Genomic DNA, 16361 nt, shown 5'->3' with positions numbered 1-16361 from the left:
TGAATACATGAACTTAAGATCTCTGTGTTTTGTAAATTAACAGCTGACGTCCATGAATTTAAAAGGATGCTACAGTATCATAATGAATATGTAGTGGAAAAGGCCTAGCAACTGGATCCACAATGGGGTAAATGTTTTCTTACTATATTCTTTTCTGACAATTATGTTTGAAGGATTAAATCCCAATTCCCCAATTCTACTACTTGCGATTTAAACATTTTGAAAAAGTGTTTGATTTTACTTAGTAGTACAGGTGTATTCCTAACGATGCTTGCAAGGCATTTGTATGGATAAGCTTAAGTCCCAAAAATAAAAATAAAAAAATGAACACTAAAAGTAATAATTTCTTTGTGACTAGCAGTCAGCTTCATCTTTATAACAAAGAAGCAGATGCACACATTATATTCCACATTCACAGATGCACATGTGCTTTGATAAATCTTGCAAATCACACTTACAATCTTGTCTCATTCCTAAAGTAAGACATTTCTGAAGTCTGCAGTACTGGCAACGGTTTCTGTGATGCTTATTGATAATACAGTCTTTTGATCCTCTGCAAGTATATACCAAGTTCTTCCGAATGCTTCTTTTGAAGAATCCTTTACAGCCTTCACAAGTCACCGCACCATAATGGCGTCCTACAGAAAAACATGTTCAGAGATAAAATTCTTCTAAGTACTTCTACAAGCCTAACAGCATATGAATAAAAAAGGTTCAGGAACCTGAAACAGACAGTAAGTCCACACACACACACACACACACACACACACACACACACACACACACACACACACACACAGACAGACACACACACACACACACACACACACACACACACACGCACACACACAAACCAAAGTACTGTTCCTTCTGAGGGAAAAGGATAATTATACAAGTCAGAAAATGATGCCCAGAAACTGAATGACATTAGCCAAGTACCTAAAAATTTACTTTCAGAAACCTTACTATATCAGCTACCTCATAGGGCTTGGTTCTCCAGTCCCTGGCTGGTGCCTGTCCTCCTTGTGTCAATGTGGGATTTCATCAGGGACTCCAGTTTCCTACTACAGTCCAAAGACATGCGGGTAGGTGAAGTGACAATTCTCAAACTGCTGCTAGATGTGTGGATGTGGCATAAGAACAGTGTATGTGCCTACATAAATATAAGGCATACAATATTTTGGGTGTGTATTTGTGTGTGTAAACACACAAAAAATAAGATTTTTGTACCTTTTTTGTCTTTCACCAGTGTTGACAATCTAGCCCCTCAACACCCAAATTATCCATCCACCTCCCTCCTTACCCTACGGCAGAAATTAAAAGTCAGATTCCAACAGGCCATCACTTGTGGCTTGCTTGGGTTTTCTGTTGTTCTAACTACTGTAGCCAGATGGAATTTGAGGTACAGACGTGTAATTACGGCAGTCATGCCACAGCCATGCACTGAATGGTGTCAAGAGTCAAATGATACTGCCTGGTAATGTAACATATTAAGTTTGTGACAGAATACTCCAAAAATTGACTAGGAGGCTAAATGATCCTCTGTGGCAGATAAGATGCCTATTTTTATAAAAAAAAAAATTGTTTGAAAATGTGTTTTTATTAAAAAATGTAAAGCCCATATATATTTTATATATATATATATATATATATATATATATATATATATATATATATGTGTGTGTGTGTGTGTGTGTGTGTGTGTGTGTGTATGGGTCCACTTTCAAATTTCAAATTCCAAAACAAAACCTCAAACCTCTAAATCCCAAAGCCCAGAAGTTTGAAGTTTTGGAATCTTGAAATAACAAAAAAAAAAAAAAAACACCTAAAACAATAAAACTTCATAAATCACGTTTTTGCAGGGGGGGACAAGCCCCCCTGCACCCTCACACCCCCTGCTGCTTAAATAAAGCAACTCCGAGATTGCACTACAGTGAAGAGAATGGTAAAGTTCCCATTCTGTACTGTATGACGATCTCCACTGACAAGCTTTGAGATTCCACAGCTTCAAACTTCTGGGCTTCAGGATTTAGAGGTTCAAGGTTTTGGAATTAAGCTTACCATACCAATAGATGTTTGAACATATCACTGCTGCAGTAACTTAGTTATATGGGTTATATACTGCCTAGAATATAACAGCCAACCAGCTTCTAATGCTTAAGGGTATCTTCCATTTGTCCTAGACTGTTGAAAGCTTGAAAATAGCAGGTACAAAACCAGTGGTCTGGGCACCGAGACCTTCAGAATTTTCTTGCCAATGAAGAACACTCCTCTTGGAGGCTTTTGAGGATCAATGATCAGCTAGATTTTCTCCATAGTTGGGAAAAGAAGTCCCTCTGGGGAAAACCTTCCACTTTTATTTTTTTTTTTATTTTTATGATAAAAACATTCTAAGTGTTACTGCTTTAGGGTCTGTCACGAGTCATTCTTGTCAGTTGAAGCACTACATTTTAATTTACTGATTTTGCTGTAAGTTTTAGACATTCATCATTTGATCACTGCAGAAGCCATAGCTATATGGGTTATATCCTGCTATGGATCTAGCAGCTGTCCAGCAATCAAAAACTTAAGGAAGGGCACCTTCCACTTGCCCAACCTGTTACCAGACTGAGCAAAGGTGAAGGAAAACAGCAATTTGGATGCCAAGCCCTTCATTGCTTTCCTGACACTGAAGAGCACTCCTCATGTGGTCATTGAAGGATCAACAGTCGGCTAATGGTTCTCCATTGCTGGGCAGATAAGTTCCCATCAGGCAGAAAAACCTTCTACATTTTACATTTAGGACAGAAAGGAAACTTTTTTTCTAACAAAAAAGTTAGGAAAAAGTGCTTTAATTGACCACCATGTGACTTCTAGTCACTTTTTACTGAGAAGCACTACTTTTTACTTTTGTGGAAAAAGGTTGTTAAAACTAAGTTTAACTTTGTTTTGTCTGGCTAAAACTTGTTTTAATTTACTTTTGAGGGTTGTGATAAATGTTTATTGCTGTTCATTGTGTTTTATGTGGAAAAATCTACCTTTCTAATTACTTTCTTATTTCACTAACTATTGTTGCCAAGTTTCAAATGTCAAAAATGTAGGGACCCACAATACCATACTCCTGGACCTTTCCCCTGACAAGACTCATGACAGTACCCATTCCTGTGTCCACAGAAGTACAGAGTTTCACTATTCTGTGATTTTCAGCTTTGTGGGTTCATAGGCTGGTACCAGACTATTGGCCCTAGGGCCTATACAAGCCTAGCCATAACAATTCCCTGGATATTTTTTCCCACAATATTTACTTCCTTGGACCCCTGTCTAGTAGGGTGACTGACATGATATCTGCATTTGGTGTGATTGTCTCAGAGTTATGGTTCAAAATCAAATAAAAGCAAGTCATAACAATTTTAAATACATACTGCAATATTCCCTCAAGAAACTGGAATAATTAAGCACTTTTTTTGAGTGATGGATGGGGGGGGGCAGAAGAAATACTTAAAAAAAAAAAAAAAAGATGAATAAATCAAAGTACTCTTGAAACAATCAACCCTGTGTTGTTGTTTTTATGCTGTTCATAAAAAATAAATAAATAAACAGACTTTACGAAGAGGATGTCTAAGGGACAGACAGAAAAAAGTCAAAGGTAAAATGAACAGCTGAAGAATTAGGCTACTGCAGCCTAAAATATATAACTATTTTTATACCAAGATATGAGACTGAATCAGAACAAGAAACAGTGGCTCTTATTAAGATCATACTATAAAACAGACTCCAGAGATACATGAGAATTGTTTGGGTTGCTTTATTTTTTAATAAAACTAAGAAATAAGTTCAACATAAAACATAAAAAAATGCAAGAAAATGCATGTGCTTGAGAGGTGCATGAAAATACCAAAAATCATTAATCACTTGATATTTACATATTTTATTAAATGCTTTTGGAATTGTGACTACAGTGGTCAGCAAATTTATGACAAAAATATTTGACAGAAATATTCTAAGATATGTGGGATGTGACAAAAACAACGGGTAGTTGTTTCAAAATGTGCTGAAAAAGCCACTTTGGGAAGCACAATGTTTGCAAGTAGCTCAGAAGAAAGATTTCAGCTGAATGTTTGATAAATGGCAATATACCAGAGACAGAATGCTGCTAGTATTTAGTGCTGCATCTCAACTCTATGATCCAAGGTCCACATTCTGGCCAATGGAAGTTGAATGGATTGAGTATGAATATTATCTCTCTGACACTTATTTTCTCCGTACAATCCACTTTCCTCCTACATTTGAAGACATGCACAATTTGGTCAGACAATGAAATACACTCAATGTTCAACTTTAGGGACATCAGGAACATCATGAGGAATGGAAGTAGAAGTTAAGACACGTTCTGCAACAGGAACATTATCTGGGCTGCTCTGAGATTTAGTTTGTATCACAGGAACAATGCTGCAATATGAATTCTGATACAAGAAGATGTCTGCGATTTCTCCTGTACTCCACACCCTCAGATTCTACAAAGTAGGATCTCGGCTCAGTACATGTACCTGCTACTTGACCGATCTGGTCAAAATCTTTCAAGGTTTGTATCCTCACTGTCTCTCATTCTTTCAATGGACAAAGAAATCTGCTCAATTTATCATGGCTGGACTTCTGGAAAGAACACCTTCTGAATAATTGGGCTCTAATTATTCTGTTGTTCTTATCTTTAGGCCTCAATAAACTGGAACTAATGGGTAATGTTGTTCTGATTTGCCTAGATAGAAATCTCTGGGCAGGCGAGCCAAGTATATTGTCATGGGGGTATGTTTCTGAGATTAAGTAAATTCAAAAAGACATCGGTATCATCATGCTTTGACCTCTCAAGTAATTGCTTTGCACTCTGTACTGCATGTTCAGATAGTCCATTTGACTGTGGATATTCTGGACTACTAGTATCATGTACAAAGTCCCATTCTTTTGCAAATTTCTGAAAGAACTGACTGGTAAATTAGGTATCATTGTCAGAAATAACTTTGTGTGGACTGCCATGGACTGAGAAATGACGTTTCAGCTTGGTGATAACAGCAGTGGACATTAAATAGTAAATAAATCTCAAACCAGTCTGAATAAGAGTCTACCAACACTAAGTAATGCTGATTTTTCCACTCGAATATATCAGTGGCTACTGTTGACCAAGGTAGTTCAGGAACTTCACTTAGATGAAGTGGTTCTTTTTGCAAATGCGATTTAGTACTATTGCATACTGAACAAGAAGAAAGTACTTTATCATTGTCTTTTACTAGAGAAGGCCAAAATACTAGTTCTCTCACCTCTTTTGGTAGATTCGGAACCTGTGCAAAATCTGGATATAGTCATGTTGCAAGGAAGCAGGATCACCAATTCTAGGACCTTTGAAAATAATGCCATCTTCCAACAACATCTCATCGCTGTAAGGAAAATAAGTTTGCACTTCAGATGGCACACTAGATTGCTTTGAAGGCCATTCAACATTAATGTACTGGTTGAGCTTTTGCAAAACAGGATCAGTCTTTGTATGATTTCTCAGCTCATCAGGTCTTGTGGTAGAAGAATTATGCACTTCCATGACATCAAAGTGAAAATTCTTTGCATGAAGCTGTTCTGTTGCATTTCTGGGCAATCTGGATAAGGTATCAGCCAGATAAAGACGTTTGCCTTTTGTATGGACCATTTTGAAGTTGTACTTTTGCAATTTAAGCATCATTCTTTGTTATCTCACTGGAACTGAATGTATAGGCTTCTTTAGAATAGTAACTAGAGGTTGGTGATCAGTTTCAATCTGAATAGCTCAGTCATAGATATAATCATGAAACTTTGAACATGCAAATACTATTGCCAAAAGTTCTTTCTCTATTTGAGCATATTGCATTCCACTTTAGGTAAAAGTTCTAGAGGCATAGGCTACTGGTCTGCCTTCTTGAAGAATAACTGCGCCGAGACCAAACTTTGAAGCATCACAAGAAAGAGTTACTGGTATCTTAATGTAGGTGGGGTGGCAATTTTCTGCCTAAGGTCTTCAAATGTCATCTGGTGCTTCTCCAGCCAAGACCATCTAACATTTTTGCGCGTCAGCTCTCTCACTGGTGCTGTCAACTCTCATTGGTGCTGTCAACTCACTGAAGTCAGGTATAAACTTGCCTAAATAGTTGATCATAACAAGAAAACCTTATAGATTTTAAACATTATCTGGTGCTGGCATCTCAAGAATGGCTGCTTGCTTGAACGGTTCTGGTCACAAGCCAGTGCTAGTAAATAAATGACCTACATATGTAACTTCTGGTAGTCTAAATTTGCACTTCAGAGTATTGAGCTTTAAGTTCACTTCACATGCTCTGTCTAGAATTTTCTTAAGGTTTCTGTTATGCTCTGCTTCACCACTGCCTCCAACCAATAAATCATCTATTATTATGGCACAAGGATAACCTGAAAAAATTTGTAGGATTGCACACTGAAAGACTTCACTTGCAGAATTTACTCCAAATGGTATACTGAGAAAGCTATATCTATCAAATGGGTACTGAAAGTAGTCAGTAATGAGGACTTGCGATCAAGCATCACTTGCCAAAATGAACTTTTTGGATCCAAGACTGAAAAAACAGTGGCATTTCGTATTAGGGCTGTGACCTCTTCGACTGTGCACATTGGATGATGCAGTCTCTTTAATGCTTTGTTCAAATCTCTTGGGTCAATACATATTCTGATTTCATCTGAGCCTTTTTTGTGGGCTGCTACTATAGACGACACCCATTCAGTTGGTTCTGTGACTGGACAAATTACACCTTGCTGCACCATTTTATCCAACTGAGCTTTAACTTTATTCTGCATAGCTATCAGAACTTTTCTTGCTGGTCTGACCACTGGACTGACCTCTGGGTCTAACTTCATAGAATACACAACTAGATGTTTGCTCAACTTGTCATTGAAAACATCAGCATACTCTGAGAAAATAGCTTCAGTAAAATTGGAACTAGGATATGTGCTTATATGATGAACTTCTTTTGCAAAAGAAAGCAAATTCATTCTCAAAACTGTCTCTGAGACTCAATAATGACTGCACAGGTCTTTGGACTACACAGAATAACAAGCTGTAACAGTTCTTAGCCAAATAACATGAAAGTACTACTGAGCCTTTGGTTTGAATTTCTTCACCTCCATATGTAACAGGTTTTGCACAACTAGCCACATTGACTTGTTCATTAATTCTCACCTTAGCAAATGTGTCAGCTGGCATAACATTACACATTGAGGCAGGATCTAATTTAACCTCGTGGATTTACCATTGATCTGGACAATACAAAACACTTCATTCTTTGCCAACAAATTTACTGCATCAACCTTTTCACCAATTACTGATACACCCACCAACTATGTAGAAAGTAGAATTGCAGCTCTCTATACTATCAACTTGCTTTTTCGAGTGACCCTTCTTTATAACTGTGTGAGGTTTACTTGATTTGCAAAACGTTTGAAAATGGTTCCATTTTTTACACTAGTGGCATTGCTGACCAAATGCTAAGCATTTTTTCTCTTTTAGACTCATGATTGCCACCACAATTGCAACAGTCAACAATAAAGCTGGATTTGGGTTTTGCTGACTCACCCTTGTACTGCACTGAGCACGTCCTTTTCTTAGCACTTGTTGGAAAACTACGACTCCTCCCAGAAAACCCAGTAGCAGATGCAGCTGCCATGTGCTTAGTCCTGCTTCTGCTAGCCATCTACTGCATGCTGTCCACATTTGCTCTGGAGCCTGATGACACCATGCTGTTATCACTTGCAAGCATATTTGTGTCCCTTTCTGTAACTTCATGGACTTGACAAATCTCAATAGTTTTGTTCTGGGTTAAATCACTATCATGAAGCAAAATCTTTCTCACTGCAGCACTATTAATACCACAGAAAAGCCTGTCCTTTATTAACTCATCTTTTAAGTCCGCAAACCAACATGTTTTAGCTTTGTTTCTCACGTCAGTAATGTAAGCTGCAAAAGCTGGTCTCTTGTGTAAAACAAATGCCTCTCTAATGCGGGTTACACATTTCCCTGAACTTGCGCTTCAAACATGCGGGGTCTTCCCTTGATTCAACCTGTACAACAATATGACAGTTTTCACCTTCTCCCTCGTATACTGCCGGTGCATACATAAATGAACACTCCCTTTCAAAAGCCTCTGACCCAGCTAGGTTTACCAAAATGAATGCCCTGGTGCATGCATCTTTGTCAGAATAAGCTGCTTGTATAAAAATATCTCAGTCTTGTTCAAATATTCTTCAGTTCTCTACAAAATTCTGATCAAACACCAATGGTGATGGTTTTCGAAATCTGTCTGCCATATTAACACATACCAGCGAAGGCTTTTGCAAATATGTACAAACACACACATATGTGTATATATATATATATATATATATATATATATATATATATATATATATATATATATATATGTGTGTGTGTGTGTGTGTATATATTTATATATATATATATATATATATATATATATATATATATATATATATATATGCCGCGGTGGTGGTGCTGCGGTAGCGTTGTCGCCTCACAGTTAGACATTGCCCATTTGATTCTCAGTTAGAGCGTCTTCTGTGTGGCGACATGCGTGAATGGGCGTTCCTTCGTTGAAGGTTGTGCGTTAGGCCCGGCAAGCCAGCACGTAAAAATCTACTGCCAATCATTAGCAGAACGGAGTTCCGCTGTGGCGACCCCTAACCGGGAAAAGCCGAAAGACACAACAACAACAACTTGTAACTATGCCCAATAGCATAACAAGCCTCTGAATAACTGAACTTTGAGAAATAAGTCTCTCGGGCACTGTAACACTCTTGAAACCACTGTACTGTAAAAGTCACATCATCATTGTAAGAAACATTTCAAAATAACTGCACTGTGCGAATAAACTGGGCAGAAGAAGCTTAGAGTAGGAAACATTTCAAACTGCACTTTGCAAACAAGCAGTACAGGGCACACTGAAACTTTCCCAAAATGGCTGTACTTTGCCAAATAACTCTTTACAGTGCAAGAAACACTCTGTAATGGCAGCACTTTGCGAATAGACACACCCAACACAATAAACCTTTTGAAAAGGCTGTATTTTGACTGTACTTCACGAAATATTTGCACTTTGCACACAAATAAACTCCGGCATAAATGCACAGTAATAAGCACACACTGTAAGCACTTTTACACATTTTGAGATAATTTGAATAACTCAAGTTATGCCCTGAAGACAATGTGAAATAGTAGTTATGCCAAAACACAGTACTTTGCCAAAAAACACGCAGTCGTCTTGGTTTATTTATGCTTAATGTGCCCTTTTTGCCCTTATTATATTTGTTTTGCTCATTTAATCTTTTTCCATGCCCATTATACTTTTCTTGTGCTTGTTTTACTCTAAACATGCTCGTTTTGTTTTAAACATGCTCATTTTGCAATTCTGAACACCTTATGTGCTTTTCTGATAATAGTTTTATCAAATATTTTAACTTTAAACATTTAATTTAATTAATAAACCTTCTGTGCCTCTCGCTTGTTTAATAACATGGTCTGTGCCCTTCTAATGCTCCATTTTATTTTTTTATAAAATAAATTGTTTCTGCAAGTTTTCATTACCTTTGGTTCTTTTCTGGCCCTTTTTCATGCTTGTTTCTCTTAATTTGCCTTCACTGTTAAGTCTGCACCTCACAGCTCTGAAAGGCAGTCTCTGGAATCCTGGTTCTGACACCATGTCACTCGTCCAGTCATGATAAAGTAGACGAGTCTTTGTAGGTTCTGTTCAAGCAACTTTATTATGTACAAACACATCAGGATTGAGGCTTAATAACTTTAACTTAGATAAACTTATAAACAAACTATTAACACTCATACATGCTCACTCTCTGGCTGCACTCTCAAAATGGCACTGAAGCTAGCACATGCTTGCTATTTATATGCACGTGCTGACCTTGAAACACTTCTTAAAGACACAGCGCGCACACACACACACACACACACACACACACACACACACACACACACACACACACACACACACACACACACACTATTCTACAGAGGGTATACAGTTTATTTCCACTGCAGCTCCAGTGATTCAGAGATCCAGTGCCAAATGTATAACAGGGATCATATGCATCTCTATAAACAGACTGCACAGCCATTCGCAGGCAGGGTAGGGTTTATTAAGGCTAGCCCAGGTAGGCCACACCATAGCTGCCATTCATTATCCCAACGACTATACTAGGTGAGTACATACACATTGCACGGTTACAATATGCAACACTTCTATGCTATCCATCAACATTATAATGAGCAGCATAATCAACTTTCTTTATGAACTGATTATTTGTGACCTTCTGCAAACAAGCAACCAATTATGTACAGTGCCAGATGTTAATTGGTAAAGGAATGCTAATGGGGAAGAGCTTTTATACACAACAAGGCATTGCTGGAGATGGCTGTATGACAAGAAGGTCTGTTCATCACACACTTGCTGTGTTGAAAGCAGAACTGTGAATAAGGGATTGAGAAAATACATGTTCTGTACTGCGGGTACACGTGCAAATGGGAAATGTAGTCCTAATGGACTCGGTTAGGTCAGGATATCTAATGTACTGTATGGGGACAGATATACGTTAAAAAGGAGAGAGTTGTTACATACTTGCTTTGCTAAAGACTGGACTGGTCTGATCTGGACAGAATTACTATGTAAGGCTCTGTTTTTTTTTTTTTTTTTTTGATTGGTTCCTTGTTTCTTTGCCTTAAATAGCTAGTGTTTAAACCAGTTTGTACTTGTTTGCTAAAAGCTGCAGTGAGTTAGGCCTTCTGTCCTTGCTCTGCTGTTTTATGCTGGGAGACTACAAAAGATACGTTGCTTATTTTCAACTGTTTCTGTACTTCTGATAAAACAATATTTGCTCTATATCTGTTTAAACTGTGCAACTGTTTTTTAGGTCTAGTGAATTCAATCCTTACCTCTGTTCTGCTCTTGTATCCCACCCACCCACCTAGCTGTTGTTGGGTATTAAAACACTGGTGGCTTTTGAGTTGCCTGCCACTACTACAAATTTCATATTGGACACTCCCCCAGTCCCATTACATCAGCTCATTCTACTGAGTACAGTGTAATCCATATTGTCTGATAAACAAAACTACTACTGTCAGCTTCAACAAACCCACCAAAATAATCCTCAAAAATTCTGGTCAGGCATCAAAAACCTCTTATACCCAGGTCGCTCAGGCACACCTACTCCCTCAGGCTCTGATCACAACAATCCCAGCCACATAGCCAACTCATTTAACACTTTTTTCACAGAGACCATTCAATCCCTTGCTAATCAGCTATGCCCTGGCACCATATCCTCTACCACTGCTATCTCCAACAGCCCCCCTCTATTTCATTTTCAACCTGTTCCCACATCCCTTGTCTGTACCCTTATTCAGAAACTTAAACCCGCCACACTCTCTGCAGACCTACTACCTGCAGAATACCTGCAAAAAGCAGCAAAAGCCATAGCCTACCCCATATCCATCCTCATTAATAGAACTATTTCTGAAGGAACCATCTCATCAATCTGGAAAGTTTCACATATTATCCCCCTGCACAAAGGTGGTAATTCCAAAGAGTTATCTAACTACAGGCCCATAGCCATATTATCCCCTTTGGCAAAAATAATGGAGAAATGCATTCATAAGCAACTTTTAAGCTACCTACTAGAAAACAACTTACTAGCCACCTGCCAACATGGCTTCAGACCATTTCATACCACCACCTCTGCTCTCTTATCCTTTACTGACAGCATTAATAGAAATCGAAATAACAACTCTCTATCCTCAGCCCTCTTTATTGATCTGTCAAAAGCCTTTGACATAGTTAACCACCACCTCCTCATAAACATTCTTAAAAACCTGTCATTGGATGCACTTGCTATACAGTGGTTCCAATCCTATTTAAATAACAGGCAACAGGCTGTACTATGGGAAAATAACTTATCTTCCCACCTCCCAGCTGCCCTTGGTGTCCCTCAAGGCTCCATATTGGGTCCTCTCCTCTTCTCTATCTTTACAAATGACCTTCATTCTGTAATTCCTCAAGCTACCTGTATCCAATATGCAGACAATTCCACGCTTATATGTTCAGCCACTACCCCATCAGAACTTCAGTCCCTAACCCAAAACACCTTTAGCATAGTTGAAAATTGGCTTCTACACCGATGTCTCATCTTGAACCAAAAAAAACCCAAAAATGCTACTATTCACCCACACCCGTAGGGCCACCCCACTGAACTTTACTGTAACATCTAGCAATGGAACTATCATATCTCCTGATCCTACCACAAAACTACTTTGGGTACTAATTGATAATAACCTCACCTTTGAGCCTCATATTAATAACACTATAAAAACAGTCAAACCAGCGTAATAGGGCTGCCAGGACATAAACCAACGTGAAATCCCAAAAAGAAAATCTACTTTCAAATAAATCCAGCCACTGGAATCGTATAAAAACTCTCTTTATTCAACCAGGGTAAGCGCTTTCACTTCGGAGCTTCGTCAGACCACAATACCATCCTCAAATGTACAAAGACTTAAATACACCTAACAATTAAACTAATAGAATAATAAAAAACTAATCAACTAATCAATAGCAAATTAATTAAGGGTTGACAACTAGAATGCATTTAAAAACATGCGTAAACATCATACCCAGCAGAATGTCACATATCTAAAACACATCTGCATTCAACTGATCTGAGGAGCTGATGCATGCTCCTGTTTCAAACGAGAATACAATATAAACATAAAAAATAATAATTACATAACAAATAAAAAAATAATTTTTAAAAACCAACAATAAATATTTATTAGCATACATCAATTGAATGGTTTCGTTTCAAGGGGACACATAATTGTTCTACCCAACACGTAGTTTATTTAGCGGAATGCGGATGCTGTGGAGCGTTCTATGTAGGCAAGACCAATACACCATTGCGTGATAGGATGAGGGAACATCTGTACAATATCAGGAGGGGTTCACCGTTCAATGCATTGTCCAAACATGTCATGGGTTCAGGTCCTACACATACTTTTACATTTAGGGTCATTGAGGCCATTACTCCGAGTATCAGAGAAGGAGATATTCGGAATTATACGGAATACAGGGAGATGCGTTGGATTTTTATATTAACGGCAGATAGAGAGGTTGGTTTGAATGAGACGGCTTCCATCAAACCAGCCCTGAGAAGAAGGAGGCTATGCAAATAAAACCATTCAATTGATGTATGCTAATAAATATTTATTGTTGGTTTTTAAAAATATTTTTTTTATTTGTTATGTAATTATTACTTTTTATGTTTATATTGTATTCTCGTTTGAAACAGGAGCATGCATCAGCTCCTCAGATCAGTTGAATGCAGATGTGTTTTAGATATGTGACATTCTGCTGGGTATGATGTTTACGCATGTTTTTAAACGCATTCTAGTTGTCAACCCTTAATTAATTTGCTATTGATTAGTTGATTAGTTTTTATTATTCTATTAGTTTAATTGTTAGGTGTATTTAAGTCTTTGTACATTTGAGGATGGTATTGTGGTCTGACGAAGCTCCGAAGTGAAAGCGCTTACCCTGGTTGAATAGAGTTTTTATACCATTCCAGTGGCTGGATTTATTTGAAAGTAGATTTTCTTTTTGGGATTTCACGTTGGTTTATGTCCTGGCAGCCCTATTACGCTGGTTTAACTGTTTTAATTTTATTGGTTTTGTGTACTGGGGCTTTTACCCTGTGGTTTACCAGCTTGTGCAGCATTTCGTTTGTTCTTATACTATAAAAACAGTGAACAAAAAATTAGGTTCCCTCTACAGGATCAAACCCTTTCTGACTCCACTAGCCAGGACCACTATTGCCCATACTCACCTTATCTCAACCCTATTATATGCCTCCCCTATCTATACTAAATTATGTAAAAGCAATCTGAACAAGCTGACTACCTCCTACAACAATATTGCCAGATTTGCAACTGGGTCAACCTATAGAACCCATCATTGTAACAATCTTAATCAACTAGGCTGGTTAGAATTGCCAAATCTAATACTACTGAACCAACTAATAGTAGCCCATAAGATCCTGTATCAACCTACAAATACACCAATACTCACTAACCTAATCACCCCCTATAATAATCTCAAAACCCTACACTTATCTAACAAACTACTGGTACAAATAGCTAAAACCAATAATTCGGCTGGTGACTTATTGTTCTCTAACACAGTGGGTAAAACCTGGAACACCCTCCCTATTCACCTAACCTCCCTATCCTCAGGTAACCTATTTAAAAGCAAACTAAAACCTTACCTTAAATCTCACTGGTTATGTCCCTGTGTTAACCCAGACTAACTGCTTAACCTGCCCCTAGACACTAATCTTCTTACCTGTATAAGCTTGTTTCTTTTCCATTGATAATAATGTGTATGTGACTTTACAGTTGAATAGTGTTTTTGTACATATTTTGTATGAATATCCATAGCTGTTTCACACTAGGATTTTTGTGTGACTTTACAGTTAAATAGTGTCACTGTACATATTTTTATATGAATATCCATAGCCGTTATGCACTAAGATTTTTCCTCTTAATAAGCTAAATCCAATAAAATGCAATGATTGCCAAAACTTTGTAATGTACCAATGTCTTTGCAAATATTCATCTGTATGTGGAGCTTTTCTCCCCGGGCCTCCACTGAAAATGGACATCTATCCAAGTTGGACTAGCCCGGTCAACAAATGTAAAATAAAAAAATCTTTTATGAAGGCCCACCCCTTTAGTTTCTTAATCTTTGGTCTCCTCACTTTTTTTTTTTTTTTAATAGAATGTGCTTCTTCCTTCTTCATTTTGCTTGTGCTTAGGTTTTCAACAGCATTTAGTTTGCCACATTTGTTACTGCTTGTCAGTAGCCTTTTACTTTATTTGATCTGTTTTTTACTGTTGTGATTGTGCACTAATTTATCACATTTGCACTGTTTTAAAGCAATTTACTGATTTAACTGTATTCCATTGCTATTTACTGCAATTCATTACTTTTTAATTGCATTCTACTGCATTTCATTACTGTGTAACTGTATTTTTTCATACTGTGAGTTGTTTTTTTTGTCTGTAGTGGTTAATCTGTGCTTTTTTGTGAGTTTTACTATTTTCTTAACCCCTAAATTGAGTAGCATAATCTGATACAGGCTTGCTGCATCCAGAGCTGTAGCTGCACTATTTTTAACCCTTTGTGAGGTATTTCCAGCTACAAATTCTCCCTTAGTAGTACGTGTGTGATCACCTAGTAGTACTTCTCTTACACCTTCCACCCTTAACCCTCTTGGCTCTCTTTGGCCTCTCTCTCAGTTTCTGACAAGAATGAATGGATAATTTCCTATGCTTTCTCCTGCCAGTCTGGTTGATATGGGCATCCTGAGACAGTGTAGCAACTGCCTCGTGTTCACGGACAGCCCGCTACTACTACCACCTAGGAACACAATTTGTGAGAGATGCAATTACATTAAGATCCTAGAGTCAATGCTCTCTCCCTTGCAAGCCAGTATATTTGGTACTGAGAAGGTTGCCAACTTAAACACCACACTGCAACCACCACCAACACAACACACACCCACATATGTGGAGGTCCTCAATAAAAACATACCTGAGCAAAAAAGACCTCCGAGGCAAAAACACACGAGAACTCCACTGCCCACCACACCACACATAGTCCACACACACCTATGTTGCACAGCCACTAAGGCCAAAACATAAACCCAACAATTAGTCATAGGAAACTCCTTTGTGAGACACACAGATGTGCCCTTCACCAGGATGGATAAGGAGAAAGTCACGGTTAGTTGTTTGTCAGGTTCCAGAATCCGCCATATCACCCATGCATTCAAGTCTCTCAACAACAGGTAATGTTATGACTCTGTCATAGTCCATGTTGGCGTGAACGACTTGAGACGTACCTCCCTGGACTACATGATGACAGACATGATATAGCTCACTGAATATGTGTCCCAAGGAGGTATGTTCCTACCTTAATCAGCATTCTACCATCACCCAGAATGATGCCTCAATATAAACAGAAAATGATTGACTTTAAGAAGTGGCTTAGTTTCTGGTGTCATTCTAAGAGGATCCGCTACCTGATGGCCTGGGAAGACATGATTGACAAACCACGATGCTTTGCCAGAGATGGCCTGCATCTGTCTCCCTTGGGCTTCAGGCACCGGGCAAAGGTTCTTGCCTCCCTCATAATGCCTTTTTTAGGCAATGCCATGAAGTCAAAACTACCAACATGAAAATTGAATCAAAATACAAATTAAAG

The 16361-nt window shown here is 38.1% G+C and overlaps 1 protein-coding gene across 3 annotated transcripts in view; it reads right to left on the bottom strand.

Annotated features, from left to right (window-relative positions):
- NR2C1 (nuclear receptor subfamily 2 group C member 1) overlaps window positions 1–16361 on the bottom strand; it is a 781592-nt gene that overhangs the window by 396886 nt on the left and 368345 nt on the right. For 2 of the 3 annotated variants that reach the window (XM_044087639.1, XM_044087640.1), the window contains exon 7: window positions 459–638. The exons of the other annotated variant lie outside the window; for it this stretch is intronic. In XM_044087639.1, coding sequence (XP_043943574.1) covers window positions 459–638 — 180 coding nt within the window. The remainder of the gene's footprint in view (window positions 1–458; window positions 639–16361) is intronic. 3 annotated transcript variants of the gene reach the window in all.

This window comes from Protopterus annectens, chromosome 11.part0, assembly GCF_019279795.1.
Source record: "Protopterus annectens isolate FY-2018-M chromosome 11.part0, PAN1.0, whole genome shotgun sequence".
Lineage (NCBI taxonomy): Eukaryota > Metazoa > Chordata > Ceratodontiformes > Protopteridae > Protopterus > Protopterus annectens.
This window is presented reverse-complemented; position numbering and strand designations above follow the sequence as displayed.